At 40.3% G+C, this 20,793-nt stretch overlaps 1 protein-coding gene across 3 annotated transcripts in view; it reads left to right on the top strand.

The window, feature by feature from the left end:
• Positions 1 to 14,425, top strand: part of LOC139370603 (spectrin beta chain, non-erythrocytic 1-like) — an 86,240-nt gene extending 71,815 nt beyond the window's left edge. For all 3 annotated transcript variants that reach the window (XM_071110189.1, XM_071110191.1, XM_071110190.1), the window contains 10 exons: positions 1,969 to 2,213; positions 2,408 to 2,546; positions 3,137 to 3,221; positions 7,887 to 8,083; positions 8,649 to 8,749; positions 11,286 to 11,340; positions 11,876 to 12,090; positions 12,252 to 12,425; positions 12,680 to 12,722; positions 13,018 to 14,425. In XM_071110189.1, coding sequence (XP_070966290.1) covers positions 1,969 to 2,213; positions 2,408 to 2,546; positions 3,137 to 3,221; positions 7,887 to 8,083; positions 8,649 to 8,749; positions 11,286 to 11,340; positions 11,876 to 12,090; positions 12,252 to 12,425; positions 12,680 to 12,722; positions 13,018 to 13,236 — 1,473 coding nt within the window. In that variant the 3' untranslated portion in view covers positions 13,237 to 14,425. The remainder of the gene's footprint in view (positions 1 to 1,968; positions 2,214 to 2,407; positions 2,547 to 3,136; positions 3,222 to 7,886; positions 8,084 to 8,648; positions 8,750 to 11,285; positions 11,341 to 11,875; positions 12,091 to 12,251; positions 12,426 to 12,679; positions 12,723 to 13,017) is intronic.
• Positions 14,426 to 20,793: the final 6,368 nt, after the last annotated feature.

The raw sequence follows: 20,793 nt of genomic DNA, 5'->3' as shown, positions 1-20,793 counted from the left end.
CGATAATGCAATATGATATTGATATTGATAACTTACACTATTACGTAAAAGAGGACACATGACTGTTCTTGCAGACACAAAACACTCTCACAGGCTCTCAACTTAGCATACAGTGCTTTTGGAAAGTATTCAGACTTTTTCCACGTTTTGCTACGTTACAGCCTAATTCTAAAATGGATTCAATAGTTTTTTTTCGCCTCATCAATCTACTCACAATACCCCATAATGACAAAGCAAAAACAGGTTTTTAGAAAACGGAAATATGACCCTCTACTCAGTACTTTGTTGAAGCACCTTTGGCAGCGATTACAGTCTTGAGTCTTCTTGGGTATGACGCTACAAGCATGGCACACCTGTATTTGGGGAGTTTCTCCCATTCTTCTCTGCAGATCCTCTCAAGCTCTGTCAGGTTGCATGGGGAGCGTCGCTGCACATCTATTTTCAGGTCTCTCCAGAGATGTTTAGATAAGTCCGGGTTCTGGCTGGGCCACTCAAGGACATTCAGAGACTTGTCCCGAAGTCACTCCTGCATTGTCTTGGCTGTGTGCTTAGGCTCGTTGTCCTGTTGGAAGGTGAACCTGCGCCCCAGTCTGTGGTCCTGAGTGCTCTGGAGCAGGGTTTCATCAAGGATTTCTGTACTTTGCTCCGTTCATCGTTCCCTTGATCCTGAATGGTCTCCCAGTCCCTGCCACTGAAAAACATCCCCACAGCATGATGCTGCCACCACCATGCTTCACCATAGGGATGGTGGCAAGTTTCCTCCAGAAGTGATGCTTGGCATTCAGGCCAAAGTGTTCAATCTTGGTTTCATCAGAGTCTTTAGGTGCCTTTTGGAAAACTCCAAGCGGGCTGTCATGTTCCTTTTACTGTGGAGTGGCTTCCGTCTGGCCACTCACCATGAAGGTTTGATTGGTGGAGTGCTGCAGAGATGGTTGTCCTTCTGGAAGGTTGTCCTATCTGCACAGAGGAACTCTGGAGCTCTGTCAGAGTGACAAACGGGTTCTTGGTCACCTCCCTGACCAAGTCTTTTCTCCGTCTTATTGCTCAGTTTGGCCGGGCGGCCAACTCTAGGAAGAGTCTTGGTGGTTCTAAACGTCTTCCATTTAAGAATGATGGAGGCCACTGTGTTCTTGGGGACATTCAATGCTACAGAAATTTTTTGGTACCCTTCCCCAGATCTGTGCCTCGACACAATCCTGTCTCGGAGCTCTACACACAATTATTTTACGGACAAATCTCATGGCTTGGTTGCTGCTCTGACATGCACTGTCAACTGTGGAACCTTATATAGACAGTTGTGTGCCTTTCCAAATCATGTTCAATCAATTGAATTTACCACAGGTGTACTCCAATCAAGTTGATCAATGGAAACAGGGTGCACCTGAGCTCAATTTTGAGTCTCATAGCAAAGGGTCTGAATACTTATGTAGATAAAGTATTTCAGTTTTTTGTTTTTAATAAGTTTTAAAAAATGTTTTAAAAAATCTGTTTTTTCTTCGTTATTATGGGGTATTGTGTCTCGCCTGATGAGGAAAATGTTTTATTGAATAAATGTTAGAATAAGGCTGTAACATAACGAAATGTGGAAAAAGTCAAGGGGTCTGAATACTTTCCGAATGAGCTGTAATTAACTGCCTGCTGATGGGTCACCAACTGGCTTCCCATTGTATTCAAACTGGCCCCCAGATGGCAAGCCCAATAGGCAATCAGCAAGCAGTTGTCTGAGCTTCACAAAGCAATGGAAATGAACAGAATATGAAACAATCACACAGTTGCAATGTTATTCAGAATCCTGTCTCTGAATTTTTTACCACTATAAATATAGATTTTCCATATCGGTTCACATTGCTAGTAATTATTAACCTGTTAATTACACATAGCCTGTAATTTCATGTAGATACCAGGCACTGGAAGGTAGTGTAATTATAGAATAAAATGCATTAAAGGGACTTGTGCTCGGACCTTCAGGTGAGGCAGCTGCAGGAGGACGCCGTCCGCCTCCAGTCGGCCTATGCCGGCGACAAGGCAGATGACATCCAGCGGAGGGAGAGTGAGGTGCTGGAGGCCTGGAATACCCTGCTGGAGGCCTGCGATGGCCGCAGGGTCCACCTCCTGGACACGGGTGACAAATTCCGCTTCTTCAGCATGGTGCGCGACCTCATGCTGTGGATGGAGGACGTCATCCGTCTCATCGAAGCCCAGGAGAATCCAAGGTAAATTACTCTTGTACTTAGTTAGGTTGGGGTCAGTTCCATTTCAATTCAGTAAACTGAAATTCCTATTCCAATCTTAGGTTCGTATACTAATATCCTGATGTGTGTGTGTGTGTGTGTGTGTGTGTGTGTGTGTGTGTGTGTGTGTGTGTGTGTGTGCGTGCGTGCGTGCATGTTTTCCTTTCTCTACACAGGGACGTGTCCTCGGTGGAGTTGTTGATGAACAACCACCAGGGTATCAAGGCTGAGATCGACGCCCGCAATGACAGCTTCACCGCCTGCATTGAGTTGGGCAAGTCTCTGCTAGCCAGAAAGCACTATGCATCAGAGGAGGTAAGTTCCATAGCCAAACCAATGCTATGCTACTGCAGGTCAGCCCATGAGCCATTTGCGGACCACTGCTCTTTCTCAATTGAAATATGTCCTCGTCTCCTTTCTTTCTTTGCACTGGTCTGAATGACCTGACCAGGTGAAAGCCACCCTAATGATGAGCTTTCACCATTTTGTTTTGCCAGCACTTAAATGGTCCATTTGGGGAAATTATTTTGACAGCCCTATGTTACTGGGTCATTCCACTATTTTGGTGCCTTTTGAGATGTGAAAATAATATTTTGATTTCACCTGGAGAAATGTTGGGGTGAAGTGGGTTAAACTCTTCCTAGAAGTCACAGAGGGTGCACAGATGGATGTAAAAATTCGGAATCTTCTTTATTCACATAAAAATCTTATTTATTAAAAGGGCACTTCAGGCTTTTATAATTCAATATTGGTGCATCATTTCTACTTAAAATATTAAAGGCACTAATTTTGTGGAATGACCATACTGCATTGTAGCCTCTTCAGGTTTTAGTGTATTGCATTGTTTGTATGTGATGATACCCCATGCTAAAATATAAGTATTCACTGCTATGTCCTCTGTTTAGATCAAAGATAAGTTACTACAGCTGATGGACAAGAGGAAAGACATGATTGACAAGTGGGAGGACCGACGGGAGTGGTTAAGACTGAGTAAGGGTTTTTGTTCATACTTTCACACATGCTATTGGATGGAATCTTGTCACTAGTTGGGCATATCCAGTCCCACTGGGCACAAACTGGTTCAATCAACGTTATTTCAACGTAATTTGTCAATGTATTGTGACACGCAATTCATTATATGTATTAACCCTAGATGACTGACAGGGCACTGTTTTGAAGCCCCCGAGCAGCCATCTTGGTACTCTTCCTTTTTTTGGAAGCTATAGAAATCCATTTTTGTATGTCTACATTCATTTTTGACAAGTATATTATCATACAGTCACCTTTAATGCTTACTTTAAAAAAGTATTTTGTGAACTGAACATGAAAAAAATATATTTATATAAAAAATACATAAACATATTTCTTAACATTTTTGGGGGAGAGGACTAATGGTACTGTCGCCACAACAAAGTCATACTTAAATACATGTAAATGTGTCCATTTTTTTGAAATAATGTAGACTTACATTCATTCCTATGGAGCCCGACGGCTTCAAAGCCTCACATTGACATTTTACATAGAATCACCATTCCAGGGTTTATACACATCATTGCATGAAATCTATGTGTAAAATACATTGGATTTGTAAATAATCTTTAACGTAAACTGTTGTTTTGAGGGGGAAATCTAACGTCAATGTGTCTCTATGAAATTGTATGTGCTGGTATTTTGGCCAGGCCTCTCTTGAAAATTAGATTTTAACCAGGTAAAAAAAAAAGTCAAATAAATAATAAAATAAATATGGAAGTATCCAATCTGTAGATACTAACCAAGTAGATCTTCAAATGTTGATACAGTGTATTTGATTACATTGACAACCAAACACAATTCAACATAAATTTTTGTAATACAGTAATTACCCTGAAGTGAAGGATATCTTACAAACTAATTTAACACTATTTATTCATTCAACCTTAATGAGTAAAACATCCATGGCTACGTTTTGGGGTTACTGTAACTATAAATGTTTTCTTATGTTTTTATTTTTATTTAACTAGGCAAACCAGTTAAGAACAAATTCTTATTTACAGTGAGGGCCTATACCGGCCAAACCCAGACGACGCTGGGCCAATTGTGTGCCACCCTATGGGGACTCCCAATCACGGGCTGATTGTGATACAGCATGGATTCGAACCAGGGTGTCTGTAGTGACGCTTCTAGCACTGAGATGCAGTGCCTTAGACCGCTGCGCCACTCGGGAGCCCCTAATCATAGAAAGCGTGCCTGTTCAAAATTAGCATGCAAAGTTTGCAGGTCTGTGGAGGTCTTCGCTATTGCTATAATATTCTATGCAGAATCTGCAACCACATTGATCACTTGCACCATGTACTTTTAATGCAGTCTCAACAGCAAATCGGTACTTACTTTAGTTTATTTGGTAAATATTTTCTTAACTCTTTCTTGAACTGCACTGTTGGTTAAGTGCTTGTAAGTAAGCATTTCACAGTAAGGTCTACACTTGTTGTATTCAGCGCTTGTGACAAAAGTTTGATTTGATTTGAGTTCTGGTCATTTTGTTGTGCTATTATGTGAAGCACAGAGATCACACATTTAGTCGTACATAAACTAAATATCTGAAATATCTAAATATCTCATTGGAACTTCATTGCGCTTATAAACGGTTGAAAACACAATGATAACCTATCTAGGTGACAATGAAACCAAAAGTCAGAAATAGTTTTTCCATTGGAATTTGGTTGTGCTTTTAGATGGTTGAAAGCATAGTAATAAGATAACACATTGGGAATTCAACAAACTTTTGGCTTTCTTTCTGAGTGGGTGAATGTAGGTTGTAATCTAATTGATCAGCGTCTCAACCAAATATTACCCAATTGTTCACATTAAAATGACTTGGTGTGCTCGGTGCAGTACTGCTGTAGTATTTAGAATATGATTATTAGACAGATCCATTGCACAAACGTCGTGAACAATCCTTCGTTGTCCCTCTGGAAGACTGTTTCATTTTGTTACTATGCATACCTTGGAATGTGATAATGAGAAACTGTCCCTGAAGTGTTGGCCATGCGTAGAGCTGGGTTGTGTTCATTAGACATCAAACAGAAGAGAAAAGACCTGGACCAATCAGAAAGGCTCAATTGAATTTTCAGTTGAACATTTATTTTACAAGTTTTTACCTTTACGTGCCCTAATGAAGACAACCTTGGTGCGCTTATGTGTACTTTGATCAATCTGGCCCCCTCTATTTGCCCCATGTCCTCTGCCAGACTGGTCTCATAGACTAGACATAACATAGTAAATGTAAATCCGTGACACTCAAATTAGTATGATATGGTACGCTTGGTATGGTTACATACGATATAAGGTTACGTAAGACAAAAATGAAAGGAGTGTGGTTGGTCAAGGTGGATGTGTAGGCATATAACGCGAATGTCTAGCAACGGTTGTGTGTTCGAATTTCATCACAAACAACTTTAGCGTTTTAGCCAATTAGCAACTTTGCAACTTCTTACTAATTTTTAGCTAACCCTTCCCCTAATCTTAACCCTTTTAGATAACCCTAACCGTAACCCTTTAAATCTTAACCTTATTCCTAACCTTATCCCCTAACCCTAACCCCTAGTGCTAGCTAACGTTATAGTTTGCCACCTACCTAACATTAGCCACAACAAATTAGAATTCTTAACATATACAGTGCATTCGGAAAGTATTCAGATCCAGTGACTTTTTCCACATTTTGTTACTTTACAGCCTTATTCTAAAATGTATTAAATTGTTTTTCCCCCACATCAATCTACAAACAATAACCATAATGACAAAGCAAAATTTTTATTTATTTATTTTAATTAATAAAAAATAAAAAAAAGGAAAAATCACATTTACATAAGTAGTCAGACCCTTTACTCAGTACTTTGTTGAAGCACCTTTGGCAGCAATTACAGCCTCGGGTCTTATTGGGTATGACGCTACAAGCTTGGCACAGCTGTATTTGGGGAGTTCTTCTCTCCAGATCCTCTCAAGCTCTGTCAGGTTGGATGGGGAGCGACGCTGCACAGCTATTTTCAGGTCTCTCCAGAGATGTTTGATCGGGTTCAAGTCCGGGCTTTGGCTGGGACACTCGAGGACATTCAGAGACTTGTCCCACTCCTGGATTGTCTTGGCTGTGTGCTTAGGATCGCTGTCCTGTTGAAAGGTGAACCTGCGCCCCAGTCTGAGTGCTCTGGAGCAGGTTTTCATCAAGGATCTTTCCCTCAACCCTGACTAATTTCCCTCCCTGCTGCTGAAAAACATCCCCACAGCATGATCCTGCCACCACCATGCTTCACCGTAGGGATGGTGCCAGGTTATCTCCAGGCATGATTCTTGGCATTCAGGCCAAAGAGTTAAATATTGGTTTCATCAGACAAGAGAATCTTGTTTCTCATGGTCTGATAGTCCTTTAGGTGCCTTTTGGCAAACTCCAAGCAGGCTGTCATGTGCCTTTTACTGAGGAGTGGCTTCCATCTGGCCACTCTACCATAAAGGCCTCGATTGGTGGAGTGCTGCAGAGATGGTTGTCCTTCTGTAAGGTTCTCCCATCTCAACAGAGGAACTCTAGAGCTCGGGTTCTTGGTCACCTCCCTGACCAAGGCCCTTCTCTCCCGATTGCTCAGTTTGACCAGGCAGCCAGTTCTAGGAAGAGTCTTGGTGGTTCCAAACTTCTTCCATGTAAGAATGATGGAGGCCAGTGTGGGGACCTTGAGTGCTGCACAATGTATTTGGCACCCTTCCCCAGATCTGTGCCTCGACAGAATCCTGTCTCGGAGCTCTACGGACAATTCCTTCAACTTCATAGCTTGGTTTTTAATCTGACATGCACTGTCAACTGTGGGACGAGATATAGACAAGTGTGTGTCTTTCCAAATCGGGTCCAATCAATTTAATTTATCACAGGTGGACTCCAATCAAGTTGTAGAAACATTTCAAGTGTGATCTATAGAAACAGGATGCACCTGAGCTCAATTTCAAGTCTCATAGCAAATGGTCTGAATACTTATGTAAATAATGTATTTCTGTTTTTTATTTTTAATACATTTGCAAAAAATTCTAAAAACCTGTTTTCGCTTTGTCATTATGGGGTATTATGTATAGATTGATGAGGGAAAAAAGTTATTTTATACATTTTAGTATAAGGCTGTAACGTAACAAAATGTGGAAAAAGTCATGGGTTCTGAATACTTTCCGAATGTACTGTATATGTTTAGCAAATTCGTAACATATTGTACGTTTTGCAAAATCGTAACGTCCTGTAATAATTGCAATTCATAACATATTGTGTGTTTTCCTAATTCAGAATATATTGTATGAATTTCAATTCGGAACACATCATACAAAATAGTAATTTGTTGATGATGGATATCGACATATTAATGTATACCATATACTAAATGGAGGGTCTCAGATTTACGTACAGAATAATATGAAATGCTCTGAGACCACATTCGCTCTGCTGATAACTAATGCATGTGGGCTAAAGTGAACAGTGAGTGTTTCTGTTTGGGGAGGGGTGATATTAGTCATGAATGCTCAGGTTACCCATTCCCACATGCCAGAGGCATAAGTTAGCTACACCATTGGAATGAAACAATTGCAGTTGGGCCTTCTCTCTTTCAGTTTTCCCTGCTGACTTTCTTCTCTTTGTTCTGTATGGTCTAGTTTTGGAAGTTCACCAGTTTGGGAGGGATGCAGGGGTGGCAGAGGCGTGGCTGCTGGGACAGGAACCATACCTATTCGGCCGGGAGTTGGGGCAGAGCGTGGACGAGGTGGAGAAACTGATCAAGAGGCACGAGGCATTCGAGAAGTCGGCCGCCACTTGGGAGGAGCGCTTCTCAGCACTGGAGAGGTTGACTACGGTGAGTGTTTTGGCGGGTTGCAATGTTCCTGTCACATGTGTCACAAATCTTTAGGTTAAACGATTCTTACTGAGAGGCATTAGTCTTACTCATAGACAGTTACATTTTCAGTCTTATTCCAGTGAGTATTTGTAATGCTCATAAGGTTTCCATAAGAAAGCTGTTCACTAAACAATGTTATCTTTTGCTCGTCAATTATTTAAGTTCACGTACTAACATTGACACCTAGTGCTAACTGCATGTTAACTGCATGTCAGTACAGTATTTATCCAGCATTTAATGAAAAATTATGGAGTAATAATCTGGTTCGTTCAAAGAATACAACATAATTGGTAATAATTGTTACAAAGTTTTGCATGTTCCCATGAATCCCAAAGAAACTACAATGTAATCATTAGTTAATTAAATTAGCTGCCATTTTTCACGTCTTTAAGTCCCAGGTAAATAGCAAACATTAGAATTGAAGTGTGACCCATCACTCTTTGAAGGTGACATTGCCAGGATAATTTACTCAGATTAAGGTGGTAAAATGTAACTGAGATTCCGTTGTGTCTTGTTCTTCCAGTTGGAGTTATTGGAAGTGAGAAGACAGCAAGAGGAAGAAGAAAGAATGCGAAAACCCCCTTCGCCAGAGCCTTTACCGGAGCAAGACTCACCACTGCAGATGTAAGTGTAGCAGTTAGGGCTGTTGCGGTGACCATATTCCCGCCACACTGGCGGTCATTATTGCAGTCAAATTCCACGTGAATGTTTAGTCACGGTAATTAGGCTTCTCCAAGCTCTGATGCTGCTTATGGTCATTAGTAGCCTACTTGCTAACTGCCTGTTACTCATCACTCTATTGTCCATATAAGCACTCTGACATTAATGCAAATGTCTTCAAAAATCTAATCAAACACTCCATGAGACCTCATGAGCTCATGTTGAGCAACATTTCTATAGGCTATGCAGTTGCGTGAGAAAACAGAGTGATGGCCTCTACTAAAAAGAGCAGGATCCCATCAGCTTTGTAAAGGCTAGTCCTACTATATTTAATTCTCAACATTCTAATATTAAGCACATTGTTTATCTTTACAACTGGAGTGTAGTCTACCTGACTGGCATGAAAATGAACCACGGGAAACGCATCCTCCATTCGCTATTTAAGTGCATAGATTTCCCACTGCCCCTGTTTCGAGACCGGTGCATGATAATGGTCAATTCTAAATAAAGACACATTTCACACATATATGATTTAGTATATGTAAAGACAAGATTAAATCAAGAATAGTCTGATGGGTGACAATATTAGCCTATCACTTGTGAATGATGCCCAGCATAAGACACTGCCTTTTCTTTCTAATAATAGTAACACACCTCATGTAGCCTAGCACATAGGCCTATATGTTTTGATAAGGTTTGTATCACAATTAAAGTGGCCAAATAACTTCTTAAAATGAATTACATTAATCCGCTTTACAAGGGGTTTTGAGCCTAACTGGCATACATTAACAGCGCATGAGTTGCAAGTTTGGGAAATATCATTTCACCATAAAAATGCACATTTAATAATTTGCATTTTTTTTATCATGGTGTTTTCCGCTAATGGAACAATCGTGCTTATAGCCTACTGCCATGTGCACATTTCTGCGCTCATAATGTGAAGAAATAGCCGAATAGTTTATCAACATTTTAAGCTAAATGTTCTGATCTGTTGCGTCAGCCAAATTGTGGGGGGAAAAATCTAAACATATAGCCCAACGTTTGTAGAACAACTAAAGTTACATTAATAACTCTAAATTAAGCATATAGGAGTACATATTTGTTTGTTAACCGCTTAACACAGAATAGCCTCATGTGTGCACTCCCTCAAATCGTTTGGAGAAAATATTTATAATTTATTCAGCTTTGTTCTATTGTATTCTTCATACTATAAAATAATGTCACCAAATTCTAAGAAAATCTGCTGTCTGCTAAATGAACTAGTGTTATCACGTTTTAAGGTATGACTCAGGTGGAGACAGTGTTGAAGAAACAAAAGAAACAAAACTTTAAACAGGGGCAGGCAAGCGACAGGTCAATGCAGGCAGGGGTCAATAATCCAGAGAGGGTGTAAGGCACCGGAACAGCAGGCGGGCTCAGGGTCAGGTCAGGCAGAGGTCGGTAAACCAGAGTAGTTGGGCAAAGGTACAGGACGACAGGCAGGCTCAGGGTCAGGGCAGGCAGAATGTTCAGAACCGGGAAACTAGAAAACAGGCGCAAGGAACAGGCGTGAGCAGGGAAACAAAACGCTGGTAGGTCCTATGGACAAAGCGAACTGGCAAAAGACAAACAGAGAACACAGGTATAAATACACAGGGGATAATGGGGAAGTTGGATGACACCGGGAGGGGGATGGAGACAAGACAGGTGAAAAAGATCAGGGCGTGACAAGTGTAGCCCACAGCCATTTGGCATGGCCAGATCAGGACCTAACATAAGGATATATCAGTGTATGCTATTCTGTTCTTCTAAAATAGACTAATGTTTCTTCATATCATGCTTCATATCATGCTTCTGTCCAAAATAAATAATGGATTTATTGTGAAGGTGTATGCTATATTACATGGATTTATTATACTTTTTCAAATTAAGATGTTCCAAAGATCATCAGTGGCTTGTAGGCTATGTGTGAAAGCCAGGAGATGCTAAATGTGTTTATGTTAATTAACGGTAAATTACCGTGAGACCGACAGTTATTTGCTTGACTATCACCGGCTGACAAAATGTTGTGACCGCCACAGCCCTAGTAGTGGTGTTGGTAAAGAAACAGACAAGGATGTGTTTCCCAAAGCCATCGTACCTAATGTAGTATGTTACTTATCTCAAAGACACAGACTCATTCCAATTGTAGAATATCAAAGTGCTTCCTTTTACATATTTCAGTGTTTCCCAAACTCTGTCCTGGGGAACCCAAGGGGTGCACGTTTTGTTTTGTTCCCTAGCGCTACACAGTTGATTTTGAAATAATCAACTCATCATTAAGCTTAGATTATTTGATTCAGCTGTGTAGTGCTAGGGCAAAGAACCAACATATGCACCCAGCAAACAATTGTGACTCTTTCAAGTAAATCAAGTTAGCTATGAAAATCACCACAGGTTGTTGTTAGTTAACTCATGGACACTTACTCACCTTCACTGACTCGCTCCCTGATTATCCCTTTCTACTGTATATTCTCCACAGTGGAGTAGAGAACGGACTGCAGAATGGACTGCCCTCAGACCAGGATTCCCCACAGGTAAGTTACTGCTCCAAAGTTTACCACCAAAAATATGCCAGCTTTTAGGGTCAAAAGACTGACTAGGGCCTAACTTCTCAGAGCTTTACATTGTTCAATCTCACCTAAGGTGCATTGTTTGCATCTGAGGCGTTTCCCAGAAAACATAATTGCATTAAAGCTGAAGAATGAAATATGAATATATTTAAATACCAATATGTTATATTGGGCTCATATCTGGAGGGGGAAATTATAGTTTAGATGTCAGCATCATTCGAGTCTGCTCTAATGACTTACATGACTTATTACGTTTCTCCGTTCACAGCCGACAAGTAGTCCATGCGCACAGGCTCGTTTGGTGTAGACATAAGCGCCTGGCTCAGCTTGTTCCAACACTCCAACAGGTCTTGGGCTCAATCACAGCCCGAGGCAACAAAAGGCCTACTCAGTCAAGATTCTTTGTCCAAATACAATTCAGAAACCAAAATTAGCTATTAGCGTTGCATACTCTAGTTTTCAGGCATAATTGGGGCCTCTCTTTCTCTCTCTCTCTCAGAATGGTGTGGACAGAGTTGAGATCATGAATGGAGTGGCGGAGCAGAACTCAAAGGACCCCAGCCCCATTCCCTCACCCACAGCCAGCCGGCGGGGCAAGGGCAGCCTGTCCTCCACATTGCCGACCCAGAACCAGGATTTGCCTGCAGCTCAGCTGGAGGGCTTCCTGCATCGCAAGCATGAGTGGGAGGGTCACAACAAGAAGGCCTCAAGCAGGTATGGTGAACTGGATCAAAAGAGAAAATCCAAATAGCATTGTTTGGGAGAAGTAATTTAATACAGTTTATTTTTTACATAAAATATATTATTTTAAGGGAGTTCACTTGTTATACAGTGCATCCCAGGCTTACTATGACTCATTGGGCTCTCTTTTTCAGATCCTGGCATAACGTGTACTGCGTCATCAACAATCAGGAAATGGGCTTCTACAAAGACAACAAGGCTGCTGGTCAAGGCATCCCCTACCACAATGCGATTCCGATCAGTCTAATGGGGGCTGTGTGTGATGTGGCCATGGATTACAAAAAAAAGAAGCATGTCTTCAAACTCAGGTTAAAAATGATAAAAATGAGAGTTGTGTTCAAGTTCCTTCTAACGGAATCACCCCAAAAGTGGATTTTCTTAGTTGCACTTCATTACGCTATCTGCTTCAGTCTAAATCTGATTTCTTAATGTTCTAGTTAATTTTGTTGACTGCAATTTCAGAAATATATATTTTTTTGCAAATGTTGTTATCCGAATCTCTTTTGAATCTCAAATTGATATGTTTAGAAAGTTACCAACATTATTTATTTTTTTATTTCAGAGTTACGGATGGAAATGAGTATCTCTTCCAAGCCAAAGAAGAAGTAAGTCTGTTTCCTTTGTTTAACATTTTGTGTCATCTGTTAAAGATTGTTTCAGTAGGCCAAAACAAAACAGTGGGTATACTGTAAATGCCCTGGTCTTGACTACAAAACCTCATTCCTGGGCTAGTTGTTAAACTGACCTCCACAACCTTGCATGTGCTTGTTCTTCTAGGGTGAGTTTCCCAAAAATTCCCAAGCTAATGATATAGATCATTACAATTGCCATTCTCTTTTTTGAGACAGAGATTTAGCTAAAAAGTGTTTAGGAAACTGACCTTTCAATGACCCCTTACAGGAGGAGATGAGCACATGGATCCAGGCCATTCTGAATGCGGGGACACCTGACAAGGTATCGATTACGCCCAGCAACCAGAGCACTCCGGCGTCAAGCCGAGCCCAGACCCTGCCCGCCACCGTCACCCTCACCAGCGAATCCAGCCCGGGCAAGCGGGAGAAAGACAAGGAGAAGGACAAGGAGAAGCGATTCAGCCTGTTCGGCAAGAAAAAACTATAAAGTTTCTCAGCAATGAAGACTTTCAGTTTTTTTTATTAGTGCAGTATTTTATTTTCCTTTACTTTACATTTTTTGTTGTCTGCCAAGCCACAATGATACTCCAGCTCAACTACACAACATGCTGTGCCTAACGACCCTTGATTTGGGTAAAACGATTGATGAGACTTGAAATACAAATACAAGTAAAATAAACATTTGTACTTTGTTAGAGTGTCAAGGTGTACGGGGCAGGTTTTATCATGAAATTGATTTGGTAATATCATGAGGACCATTTTTTTTTTTTTAAGTTAATTCTTTACTTGTAAAAATGTGTTTTGTGTGTTTTTGTGCTTTTTCCTTGTCATTGTGTTTTGTTAAAATCGGTCTGAGTATTTAAACGTTTCCTCAATTTTGTGAGGGTGTCTACAAGAGGCAGGCCTACATTCTCTTTTTGCTGTTGGAACGTGAGACAACATTGCTTCAAAATAATTCCGTTTTGTGACTGCACATACACATATTGAATAAAAAATGTAATGCAACTTTTCAACATCATTTACTATGATTCCTACTTGAGTTTAAATTGAAAACAAACAACCTCGAGAAAATATCAGGCTCCAAAAGGGCATAGTTAGCCAGTATTATCAGTAAGCGCATGCCTTTTTAGGTCAAGAAAAGCCTAATAATACACCTGTAATTGAAATGATTTCCTCATGGAATAGTGTTTTATATATATGATGGACCAGTAATTATTTTTACATGTTTTTCCTTTGTTTCCTTTTGTCCCTCTTGAGTTGCATCATAATATATGTTTCCAAATAGTTATAGTTGGCTACAGATTATAAAATCAGTATGTATAATAAACACTTTAAGCATTGATGTTAAATGGAAATGTGGAAATTCAGCATTTACTGCAAAAAAAGGTTGCTTGCTTGTTGCTCTAGCACTGCACATTATAATTTTGCTACGTTATCCTGCTAATTGATACATAGCGTGCATTTCTTTGTCACTGTATCTATTGTATTGAGAAAAAAAATCTTACTGCACAATCAGAAATTATGTAATAGGAATGAAATTCTTTGCAATGCCTGGGTCTTTGGGCATATATAGAACATTGACCTGGCTTTCTGATGTATGAAACTGTACCTGTAGTCTTTTTTTTCTCTCTCTCTCTCAAATATGTGCGATGTCATTAAAATGCTATTAAACATTATGGGTCTGTGTGTTATCTATGGTTTTGAAAAAGTGGAGCTTGTCTGCTTGAAAATGTTGAACCTTGCTGTAATCTAATGAGTACTTTAAGTCTGCTCTGTGCAATCGATGCAGCCCCTTGTCTTGTAACTGTAAAGTTTAAATGCCCTAGTCTATAACTTCAGCACAGAGCACCTTAAACACTTGCATGTGCGGTCAGATTTTTGTTAACAGCCCGCAATTGCTAATAACCCATCTGCAACTGCCTTACTACTGTATATGTGATAAAGTGAAAATCTGAGGCCCTCACTGCACCCTAAACTGCAAATACAGAAAATGCGCTATTGACGGGGTGCAGGATATTTATTTTCCTGCCTACTTTACAAAGGCCTATGTTTCTTATTATAATCTCTGACATTTTGGTAGGCTATTTGTTTGTCAACTTGTCTAGAATTAGCTAAATGCTGCTTATCTTCTGTCATACAGTGCCTTCAGAAAGTATTCGCACCCTTTGACTTTTCCACAGTTTGTTGTGTTACAAAGTGGGATTAAAAAAATGGTCATTTTGTGTCAACGTCTACACAAAATACTGTAATGTCAAAGTGGAAGAAAAATTCTAACATTTCTTTTTTATTATTATGGAAAATAAAACACTAATATATCTTGATTAGATAAGTATTCAACTTTTAAAAAAAAGATTAATACAAATTAAATAACTAAAATATAGTTGTTGCATAAGTATTCAGCTCTCTGATTCAAAACATGTTAGAATCACCTTTGGCAGTGGTTACAGCTGTGAGTCTTTCTGGATAAGTCTCTAAGAACTTTGCACACCTGGATTGTACAATATTTGCCAATTATTCTTTAAAAAATTGTCAAGCTCCGTCAAGTTGGTTGTTGATCATTACTAGACAGTCATTTTCAAGTCTTGCCATATATTTTCAAGCCGATTTAAGTCAAAACTGTAACTAGACCACTCTAGTAAGCAACTTGCCTGTGCTTAGCTCTATTACGTTTATTTGTATCCTACAGAAATTCCAGTCCTTTCCGATAACAAGCATACCCATAACATGATGCAGCCACCACCATGTTTGAAAATATGACGAGTGGTGCTCTATCTCCTTTTTCTAATATCTCTGGCAACGGCACCATGCCATGCACCCTGGACTGAAGAGCCAGGCAAATTGGAAACATTTTAAATTACTAATTTATTGAGGTAGGAATATCGCAAGAGAAGACATCCTCCCGAGTTATGACATGGGTCAGTATTGAAATCTGACATGTAGAATAAACGTTTTCGCGATCTAAAAGTCGTTTTCCAGTGTAGTGAGAGCAACTTTATCACAGTGCTCTGTCATACCGGACATATTTCTGCCTGCTTGAACTCCAATAACTCAGCTACAAATGAAAACATGAAATGACCCAGTGAGTCGATAGAACATCACTCAGAGATGCACAAAAACAATGTAACGTTCAAAATGGGTGAAGCTTTCATTTTAAGTGTGTTAATTGAACCATTTTCCTGTCCTGCTAAGCATTCAAAATGCAACAAGTACATTATGAGTAAAAAGTACATTATTTTCTATAGGAATGTAGTGAAGTAAAAGTTGTCAAAAATATGAATAGTTAAGTAAAGTATAGATTCCCAAAAAAACTACTCAAGTAGTTCTTTAAAGTATTTTTACTAAGGGAGTTTACACCACTGCTGCTAACCTTAAGGCATTTTTTTATTTTCATACATTTCTACGAAAGCATAGCCAATTTTGTCTTTGTGTCTGTGCTATCTAGTGGAAATCCTGTCTACTAGGCTAGCTAGATGTATGAAAAACGATAAAACATATATCGTAACAATGGTGATTGCCTCTATATGGACCTCACTTTGTGCACAGGGGCATTGTCATGCTGAAACAGGAAAGGGCCTTCCCAAAATTGTTGCCGCAAAGTTGGATGTCATTGTATGCTTAAGTGTTAAGATTTCCCTTCACTGAAACCAAGGGGCCTAGCCCAAACCATGAAAACAGCCCCAGACCAATATTTCTCCTCTACCAAACTTAACAGTTGGCACTATGCATTTGGGCAGGTAACGTTCTCCTGGCATCCGCTAAACCCAGATACGTCTGTCGGACTGCCAGATGGTGAAGCGTGATTCATCGCTCTAGAGAACGCATTTCCACTGCTCCAGAGTCCAATGGAGGCAAGCTTTACTCCACTCCAGCTGATGCTTGGCCTTGCGCATGGTGATCTTAGGCTTGTGTGCAGCTGCTCGACCACGGAAACCCATTTAATGAGGCTCCCGACAAACAGTTATTTTGCTGATGTTGTTTCCAGAGGCAGTTTGGAACTCGGCAGTGAGTGTTGTTGTTTCACGGGCTACGCACTTCAGCACTCGGCGGTCCCGTTATTGTTGCTCCTAGACGTTTCCACTTCACAATAACAGCACTTACAGTTGACCGGAGCAGCTCTAGCAGGGTAGAAATTTGACATAACTAACTTGTTGGAAAGGTGGCATCCTATGACGACGCCACATTGAAAGTCACTGAGTTCTTCAGGGCCATTCTACTGACAATGTTTGTCAATGGAGATTGCATGACGGGGTATCCACATACTTTTGGATATGCAGTGCATTCGGAAAGTATTCAGACTTCTTGACTTTTTCCAAATTTTGTTACGTTAGAGCCTTATTCTAAAATGGATAAAATAAAAATAAATATTCATCAATCTACACACAATACCCCTCAATAACAATTGAAAAAACGGTTTTAACAAATTTAGAAAAAAACGTAAATATTACATTTAAGTACTCAGACCCTTTACTCAGTACTTTGTTGAAGCACGTTTGGCAGCGATTACAGCCTTGAGACTTCCTTGGTATGACGCTACAAGCTTGGCACACCTGTATTTGAGAAATTTCTCCCATTCTTCTCTGCAGATCCCCTTACACTCTTCATGTTTCATGGGGAACGTTCGGTGCACAGCTATTTTCAGGTCTCTCCAGAGATATTTGATCAGGTTCATGTCCAGGCCCTGGCTGGGCCACTCAAGGACATTCAGAGACTTGTCCCGAAGCCACTCCTGTGTCTTGGCTGTGCGCTTAGAGTCGTCCGGTTGGAAGGTGAACCTTCGCCCCCAATCTGAGGTCCTGAGAGCTCTGGAGCAGGTTTTCATCAATGATCTTTCTGTACTTGGCTCGGTTCATCTTTACTCCTGTCTACCATAAAGGCTTGATTGGTGGAGTACTGCAGAGATGGTTGTCCTTCTGGAAGGTTCTCCCATCTCAACAGACGAACTCTAGAGCTCTGTTTGAGTGACCATCGGGTTCTTGGTCACCTCCCTGACCAAGACCATTCTCACCCCGATTGCTCAGTTTGGCCTGGTGGCCAGTTCTAGGAAAATTCTTGGTGGTTCCAAACTTCTTCCATTTAAGAATGATGGAGGCCACTGTGTTCTTGGGGACCTTCAATGCTGCATAAATGTTTTGGTACTCTTCCCCAGATCTGTGCCTCGAAAACAATCCTGTCTCGGAGCTCTACTGTCACACCCTGACCATAGTTTACTTTGTATATTTCTATGTTGTGGTTGGTCAGGGTGTGATCTGAGTGGGCATTCTATGTTACATGTCTAGTTTGTCTAGTTCTATGTTCGGCCTGATATGGTTCTCAATCAGAGGCAGGTGTTCGTCATTGTCTCTGATTGGGAACCATATTTAGGTAGCCTGGGTTTCACTGTGTGTTTGTGGGTGATTGTTCCTGTATATGTGTTTTCACCAGATAGGCTGTTTAGGTTTTCGTTACGTTCATTACGTTCTTTATTTTGTAGTGTTTGTATTGATTCGTGTTTTACGTTTGTTTATTAAAACATGGATCGCAATCGACACGCTGCATTTTGGTCCGACTCTCCTTCACATACAGAAAACCGTTACATCTACAGACAATTCCTTCAACCTCATGGCTTGGTTTTTGCCCTGACATGCACGGTCAACTGTGGGACCTTATATAGACAGGTGTGTGCCTTTCCAAATGATGTCCAATCAATTGAATTTACCACAGGTGAACTCGAAGATGTGGAAACAACTCAAGCATGATCAATTGAAACAGAATGCACCTGAGCTTAATTTTGTGTCTCATAGCAAAGTTTCTGAATACAGTCGTGGACAAAAGTTTTGAGAATGACACAAATATACATTTTCAAAAAGTCTAATGTCTCAGTTTGTGTGATGTCAATTTGAATATACTCCAGAATGTTATGAAGAGTGATAAGATGAATTGCAATTAATTGGAAAGTGCCTCTTTGCCATGCAAATGAACTGAATCCCCCAAAAACATTTCCATTGCATTTCAGTCCTGCCACAAAAGGACCAGCTGACATGTCAGTGATTCTCTCGTTAACACAGGTGTGAGTGTTGACGAGGACAAAGCTGGAGATCACTCTGTCATGCTGATTGAGTTCGAATAACAGACTGGAAGCTTCAAAAGGAGGGTGGTGCATGGAATCATTGTTCTTCCTCTGTCAATCATGATTGCCTGCAAGAAAACACGTGCCATCATCATTGCTTTGCACAAAAAGGGCATCATCAGACAAGGATATTGCTGACAGTACGATTGCACCTAAATCAATCATTTGTCGTATCATCAAGAAATTCAAGGAGAGCGGTTCAATTGTTGTGAAGAAGGCTTCTCAAAACTTTTGGCCACGACTGCACTTATGTAAACAAGGAATTTCAGTTTTTTCTGAAACGTCTAAAAACCTGTTTTGACTTTGTCATTTGGGTGATTGTGTGTAGATTGACGAGGGAAAACTGTATTTAATCCATTTTAAAATAAGTCTGTAATGTAACAAAATGTGGGAAAAGTAAAAAAGGGTCTGAATACTTTCCGAATGCACTGTATAGTGTATATTTTTTTCTCAATCCACTACATCCACCTTCAACATCTGAGGTTGAAGGTGGACGAGCTACAGCGGGGTTTGTCAGACCATGAGACATCCCAAAAATTGATTTTCTCACAACAACGTCTGTAACGTCTGAACAGTTTGGCCTACCAACTAATATGACTAGGCCTACTACTCTATGGAAAGATGAGATGTTCTCACGAACATGATGCTGTTATCAGTTTCCTATACAACCTCACAGGTGTCACGGGACTAGTCTGATGGTTACCGGTATCGGTTAAAAAAATTATGGAGGCAGTTTTGTACCAAAAATAAATAAATAGAAATTGTCTCCTAGATATAAGACACTTCAAAACCTTATTCTTTATGATTTTGACTGCCTGTCTTGCCATTTATGAATGTGTTATTCAATGCTTACTATGGGCTATAGTAGTAAAGGCCAAATTCAATATTTTATCAAGTATATATATTTTTTTATATCTAAAATTTAAAATCAAATAGCTAAATGATCCATGGTATGACCATCTTCAAATACTTTTTAAGAAGAGAAATGGTAGGAATAGGTGGGGTTTAGACTTTGTGGCTGTGGTAACTAGTGACTGGTGTAGCCTAGCAGCCTACATCTGACAGATCACCCTATCAAGACAGTACATTGTAGGCTAAAACTGGTTCTCCAATTGAAATCTCCAAACACACTCGTAGGCAATGTCATCAAATATTTTTTTTAACTAACCCATTGTTCTATCTGTGATGTCATGGTGACGTTGGCTAGCTAAGCTCATGCGTAGAAACACTTCATCCGGTCTAAGGTCGTCTCATGCCGAACTGGGCTTGTGCAGGCCGTCAAATCAAAGGCACTCCTTCAATATAAAGTTGTTTTTGATGAAAATTAAAACGTGTCAATTTGTCACTTTTTATTATATTTTATTTATTTAACCTTTATTTAACTAGGCAAGTCAAGAACAAATTGTTATTTTTAATGACGGCCAACCCCGGCCAAACCCGGGTGACGCTGTTCCATTTGTGTGCCGCCCTATAGGACTCCCAATCACGGCTGGATGTGATACTGCCTGGATTCACAAGGTTGGAGTAATAACATGTTCAAGTACTTAAAATATTGTCTCGAATCTAGGTTGAGCCTTTAGATTTCAAGAAAATTAACAACTAATCATTGACTTCTCAAAGCCCAAACCGCGCTCTGGTCTGTTTGTTCTGTTTGGCAAGCTCTCCCGGAAGTATTGCAATGTTGCGCCTCTGTGTTTAGAAACTCTGTGACCCTATCATCTACCAAGGACAGCGCTCGAGCACACCCGAAACATTACTCTATCTTTCAGGTACCAAGGACAGAGCTCGAGCTTTGTTGGTGGCTGGTCGTAGTCGTTGTTTGGAGAGGCCAGTTCCATAATAGTAATGGTTTTGACGACACTAGAGAACTTCAAGCTCCAAAATCCATTGCTAAAATGGGAGATTGCCTACGAAGCGTCGTGGTAACCAAGCACCACC

This window comes from Oncorhynchus clarkii, chromosome 17 (assembly GCF_045791955.1).
Source record: "Oncorhynchus clarkii lewisi isolate Uvic-CL-2024 chromosome 17, UVic_Ocla_1.0, whole genome shotgun sequence".
In the NCBI taxonomy this organism is placed as follows: Eukaryota; Metazoa; Chordata; class Actinopteri; order Salmoniformes; family Salmonidae; genus Oncorhynchus; species Oncorhynchus clarkii.
This window is presented reverse-complemented; position numbering and strand designations above follow the sequence as displayed.